Source organism: Phoenix dactylifera, chromosome 4 (assembly GCF_009389715.1).
Source record: "Phoenix dactylifera cultivar Barhee BC4 chromosome 4, palm_55x_up_171113_PBpolish2nd_filt_p, whole genome shotgun sequence".
Taxonomy (NCBI): Eukaryota; Viridiplantae; Streptophyta; class Magnoliopsida; order Arecales; family Arecaceae; genus Phoenix; species Phoenix dactylifera.
In genome coordinates this window covers 981,588-988,249 of record NC_052395.1, presented here as the reverse complement: position 1 = coordinate 988,249, position 6,662 = coordinate 981,588, and the positions used below count along the sequence as shown (strand labels likewise).

The following is a 6,662-nucleotide window of genomic DNA, read 5'->3' as shown; positions in this document are numbered from 1 at the left end:
TGCATAGACTGATCGGTCGGTAGTGGCTCGGCTCCACTAGGTCTAGTCTCTTCAGGATCAATTTGATGAAGGTCCGCCTCCACTCCTCAGGCATCGATGCAGATACAAAGAACTGTTGAATCGCTGCAAGCACCTCCTGCCTAACAATGTACCAATACCTCCTGAAAAAAAGTGGGGGAAAGCCATCCGGCCCCGGGGCTTTATCCTCACCCAAGGACCAGAGAGCTTTTCGAATCTCTGTATCCGACACTGGTCTGATCAAGGCCTCATTCTCATCCCTAGAAACCCGCTCCTCAGAGGCCCGGTCCCATGAAGTACCACTCGTGCTCCCCGACTCGGTCCATCTGGCATGGAAGAATTGCTCCAAAACCCTCCTCACAACATCCACCCAGATGGTTTGATATCATGCTCATGTGTTTCTTAACAATCATCAGAGTCATGTTTCACCCTTTACCTGCACTGCACGTTATGAGTAGGCCAAATGATCGGGCACTAGATGTATGCCGAAAAAATATCTGACTTAGAGTCGTAGAGACCCATAATTATACTCCTTATGTAGGTAGAAATTATGTTCAAACTCTGTCCCGCCCTATTTTGACATACCAGCGCCTAGTGATTTTTACAATGTTAGGCTGCCTGGTAGTTTTGGTTCTCAGGAAAACTTGAGATGCCCAAATATATATTGTCTATAATAAAATCTAAGTTTTACCAATTAATAAAGAGCATATCTGCCGAAGACGCAAGTAGGCCCAACGACAGGCTTGTGTGGAGTTGAATGAGAACACGCAGAGGTCTTTTGGGCAAAACTGGGGGTGCGGCCTCCGAAGCGCAGGAATGGGGTGTCTCCGGAATCTCAAAGACTTCAACCGGGACTAGGGGCCTTGTAAATGGCCATCCCCGTATTGGGGTCCCCCATGCTTAACGGCGCTTGGATTCCGCGCACTTCCGAGCTTGATCAGGAGGGATGTTTATTCGAGATTTGAGCAAAACTCGGATTGGAGAAGAATATGGTCCGTTACCCCAGGTGCTCAAGCATGAATGTTTTGTACCCATTGAGAAAAGATGGGTTGTAATTGTATTTCAGCTCGTACCTTCCCACTCTGACATATGTTGAATTAGAGATCTCTTACCGACAACAAACCAAGTGAAGCAGATTACCGTCCTCCAACTAAAGCTTCAAGATCGGGCAGCTCTCACTTTAAGCCTTGCCCGCTGCCAATTGGTCCACTACGGAAACGAGACTTCACAAGTTCAGGGACTTAAGAGCAGAACAAAAGATGGGGAAACTCAACTGTCTCTCCAAAAGAGATGCAGCAATGTTGAAGAGAAAATTTGGCTGGGAGAGAGTTGGACTCTACAATGGGAATGGAAATGAATTGCTCCCATTCTAGCCAATTGATTGAGAGGAGTCCCATTCTCATTCCTTCCCAGGGAGAATAAAAATACTCTAATCTCTACTCTCCTCTAGTATTCAAATTCCATTCTAATTTTGATTCTGATCACGAATCGAAAATGTCTGGAGGTATGGTCATTTCGATTCCCATTCTGATTTCAGCCATGAACCGAATGCACCCACAATATAACAGATGAAGAATCTTCGGATTGAAATGAATGAGCTAAAGTGGATACCATTACACCTTAAAAAGATGTTTTCATTTTACGGTGCCTGGAGTATGATAAACAAAATCATGCAAAAGAAGTTCAGACAACAAACCATCTGCTTTATAACAGCACAATAATAGCAATCCATTCATATTTAGAGCAGTGAATAGTGGATAAATGGCAAAAAAGAATATGAAGTCTCCTCTTGGGGGGAGCGCTTGAGAAGAAGCACACCGAGTGCCATAAAATTCACAAATAACAAGCCTATCGTTAGCTTGGCTTAATTCATGCACAAATTCCTCTGTCAAAATAACGTTGGATCATATTTGGTCCTGCATCTCTTTTCCACCAGTTTGGTCGCTCTGTTTCTGAAACAGCTGCATTTAATGCTTTGAGTAGGGCATGAAAAAGTGAGACCACAAACATAAAATATTGGAACTCTCTCAACGCTGATATACGTGTTCATATATCATCACAAACACCAATTTTTATGATTAGATGGTCCTCTTTTTTTTTTCTCTCACTATGTATAGATAGAGAGAGAATTCAAGTCAGATAGGATGCATACCTTGAGGTAAGCAGCATATTGCAGTTCAGATAATGCCCTCATATGCCTATTCGTATAGCATTTTTCACACGTAAATCATATTGCAGCAACTCATCTTATCTGTAGAGATTTAAATTACAAATATTATCTTAAGTAGATAAACAGTAAATAAAGATAAATAAATGATCTCCATTTCCGTAGGAAAATGACTGTTACAATGTAATAACAGTCATTATTTATAGCCTTGGACAAAACCTTCTATGACTGAGATTAATGAGGATGGGTTTACCACTGATGCAACAGCTTAAAGTACTTTCACAGAGTAGGTCTCGTAAAGCAAGAGAAAGGAATTGGTTAACTACCTAGATCTCCTGATTTCATGAAGAACTTATTGTTCACACCAATGGAAGCTGAGCCTGGAAAGAACCTGCAAAGCAGCCATAAACTAATATAAGCATTCCTAGATATCCAAGGGACAGAAAAAGAAAAGGAAAAGAAAAGCGAAGGAAAATCTCTTGTAATTAACATCAACTTTGCAGTTTTATCCAGCTCACAGATATTCAACAGAATTAATTCACCTACTTGGTTCCTATCAGGGCATCACTGGCTATAATAGACGAGCCAACAGTAAGGTCCTCTGACCTGTAACCACTGATTCAATCTGCCCCGTGACAACCCTGCACTTGGAAAAAGGGCGAGAAAACTAGGTCCAGGTTTGAGTCATACATTTGGATCACAGGTATTCAAGTGCTCAATTTCCTCAATATGGAACATTAATTTAAGTGTAAATTATCTACCAGTATTTTACTTCATGAACTGGACTCTTCAAGAAACAGAGAGCTTCTGATACCACATATATAAAAAATCCAATCACACTGCACTATAATACAATAAAACAATAACAACGTGTTCATGCAACAATTGCTGTAAAAAACAGTGTTGAAGCATACACTCGCCAAAAATGGGCATCCAAGTATATTAACATAATCCTCAGTGATTATAAAGGATAAGGTGTTACAAGCAACTTCTCGATTGAGTGAGTTTGGAACCAATCAACTCATGAACAGCTGTTTTTGTAAACAGGTTACTTCATTTCTACAGCCCCATAAATATTTTCACTGTTGTTGTTGTCGTTATTGTGAAGTCTGGTAGCCTTTTGTAACTACAGAGTGGCACTCCGATTTCTTGCTGAGTCCACCTTGCCCTTGGTTAGCTGTAAGTCTGCTCATCTCAGAATAACTCAAATAATGTACATTTTTCTTGGCAGTCCTCTAGACATAGCTTTCCCTCCAAGCATACAGCAAACTTCCCATGTTTCCATATCAAACACTCTCAAAATAACCACTGCTTTGACCAAAAATGAAAATTTCGACGATGCCTTTGCTTTGTCCCTCTATTTTCCACCTTTAATAAATTAGCCTATACATCCCAGCCATCTTTCCTACTACCAAACTCCCATTTATGTCCGGGAAAGAGGACCATACATCTCGGAAAATTTTGACAAGCAATTTGTCCTACTCTTGTAGTGCATTTGGGTGTTTCGGCTTATAGCAGCAGTTGACAGCTTAGAAGTGTCAATAGCCCAGGCTGGATGGACATACTCCACAGTCCTCTTAGAACTTGCATTTGCATATAGGAAGTTCAGCAGCAAGTCCTCGCAATTGAAGGACTTGTCCACAAAATCTCTTCCCCCTCTTGCTTCTTCACTCCAGTATCTCTTGAAAGCATATTCACTGTCCATGAAGGCAGCACCAGTAAGTATAACATTGTAACCTCTCTTCCCACGAGCATAATTCTCATTTCTGTATTCCAAAGGGCTGCCATCTACCAGTCGTGGATAAAAGCCTACAATTCTTTCAGGATGCTCTCTCCAGACCCTAAACCCTTTCTCTATGTCATTACAAGTCATCATTATGTCATCATCTAGTTCAAGAACAGCTCTAGTCTTGATCAGAGGATCAACCTTGAATCGGTTGTTGAGAGAATTGAGCTCTTCCACCCGTATCCTCACAGGGACAGCAGAATCAAAATCATCTGGGCTTGGAGGGTCTCCCTTGTTCCACACAACAACAATCTCTCTCACAGATGCACATCGAGAATAGTGCTTGATATATAGTTTCAAATTCCAAAGCCGGGCTTCATAAGTCATTGTAAGCATAGTTAAACTGTGAATATTGTCCCTGGTACATGTATGCCTCTCCAGCACCGTTCCCTCCAAAGAGAAAATGCACAGCCATACAGACCAAAAATCCCACCTACAAAAGCAAGGAGGCAGAGAACCAGCTTGCCAGAGCATGTTTTAGTATATGCTCTCCCTCCGAAAGCAGAGCCATTTCTTTTCATGCCACCCAAACGTTTTCGTACCTTCAAGTTAAACAGGGGACGAGTCCAAAACCACGGTGGCCCATTTCTCCTACTTAAGGTCATGCAACAGCTTGGAGGAACAATAAAGTTCATGGCGCCAACCAAAAAGCCCATCAATATGACCAATAAAAAGAGCAGCAGGACAAATGTGCAGCCAAGGAGAAATCGCCATGTAGTATCACCTGAAGGAACACGATCTCCATCCATTACCGCAATCCAGTCACCCGATGGAAGTTGCTGTGTATCTAATTGATGGTATCTGATACCATTCCAAGCATTTCGACCTTTCTTTGACTCTTCAATCCCAAGCTTTACAGGAACCTCCCTGAACTCTTCCTTGCTTAGCTTTTCAACTTTGTAAGTTCTGATCCTTTGGCCATAGGTCCCACCACAGTCCTGGGCCAGGCGATAGAGAGACCCTTCATATATAAAAGGTCTTCCCCCACTTCGAGCTCCCAAGCTTCTGTCACCTCTGTATATAGGGTTTCTTTGATGCTGTTTCCAGGGACCAAGCAGTGAGCTACTGTACCATATTTCAAGCTCTGCATTCTTCTCAGTGCCAAACCGGCTAAAATCCGAAGCAAAGAGCCAGTAGCATCCCTCATATTGGATCAATGAGGCATCGACTAGTGGCTTCCTTAGAAGCACCTTCTCCAGAGTCCACTTGAGAGGAAACCTTGTTGCTCGATAAAGTCGAAGCTCCCCCTTTTACTGCTTTCAGGCATCATATAGATCTGAACGAAATATTAAAATTGAAATTTTGAATGTTAGCATGCACAGTGAGATATAACAAGATGGAATACTGTATCCTGAAAATGTGTTAGCTACTCTCACCATCAACTTCGTGAATCTAAGCATATTGGCTGCTACCACTTACTTGTTGGTCATAGCTGAACACAAATGGATAAGACAAATGCCATTTCTCATCTAAAGCAATGCCCAGAAATTCCCATGTGGCACCTTGATCAACACTTCTTGCCAACACCAATGTCACCTTTCATCGTACTAGTACTTTTGTCTCAAAGAACAGGTAGAGAGTACTGTCCTGAGAAAAAAAGCATTATATCAAATGAGCATGCAATCATGCAATATGGACATGTCGATTAGCAAATATTAATGTTGCATATGCAATATGTCCTACATAAAAAAACATTAAGAGCAGTGTATGTATCTGATTCGCAGAAAAAAAACAGGATCAGTCTGAAGAGATTCTTCAGGCTTCATAGCCATAACAAAACGCAAATTAAAATTTTCAAGGTAACAATATATAAGAAATGGGATGCAAGCCTAAAAATAATTCAGCAATGAAAAATAGAAACAAGAGAAGTAATATATTTAGCTGAATAGGAATAACTGGCTATTGAATGAGGAAACAAAGTTCAGACACATTGAATATGCTATATGATTACATATATCATTGCTTGCCACGACGTATACCATAAGGAATTTCCTTTACTGTACATGATACCAGATAACAAGCATTATGAATGGCTAGGAAAGAATTTAAAAAGGAAACATCCAACCAGTACAAATAAACATAAGCAACCACCCTAAGAGCATGTGTTTGAGTAAGGACATCCCGGTCATGAAATTGGTACAGAGAAAGATTAACTTAAGAGTGAGTGTTAAAAATATGCATAAGAAATCATGATAAACTAAACAAATGTCTGCCAAACAACAAACTACTAATATACACAACTGGCTACATATAATTTATGGTGTTGTTACATTTTTGTACCATTCCATTCCATACTCCATGCTTCCAAAAGACTTCTCATCTACAAATTTAGGCAAGCGTTTACAAAATGCGGCCTGACAATCACAGCTCACTAGCTGCTAACTCCAATATGATGTTTTTTAACTTCAAGGAAAGGCTACTCAAAGGCATATGGCTGTGTTGAAATGTAACAACCCTAATTAAAGCCTAAACTAAGACAGTTGGAAGCTAAGCCTAGAAAAATGAGAATTGCCTGCTTATATACCAAGGGGATGTCAATTTTGAGGCTACATTTAGCCTTGTATGAAAGAAACTTCAAACTTTGATTCTTATACCTTCAACATACAACCTAGTCAACAGAACTGACAGTTGAAAAAAGATATCTGATCTCCAGTAAACTACATTTACAAGAGACTTACAGCCCATCTCCTC

General features: G+C 40.7%; 1 protein-coding gene across 1 annotated transcript; it reads right to left on the bottom strand.

Annotated features, from left to right (window-relative positions):
- Positions 1-2,973: 2,973 nt before the first annotated feature.
- LOC103712860 (glucosamine inositolphosphorylceramide transferase 1-like) lies at positions 2,974-5,543 on the bottom strand. Its single transcript, XM_039125257.1, is given in 7 exon segments — positions 2,974-3,613; positions 3,615-4,310; positions 4,312-4,395; positions 4,397-5,217; positions 5,220-5,247; positions 5,391-5,492; positions 5,494-5,543. Coding segments are annotated over 7 exon segments (1,797 nt in total). The 5' UTR covers positions 5,515-5,543; the 3' UTR covers positions 2,974-3,568.
- Positions 5,544-6,662: the final 1,119 nt, after the last annotated feature.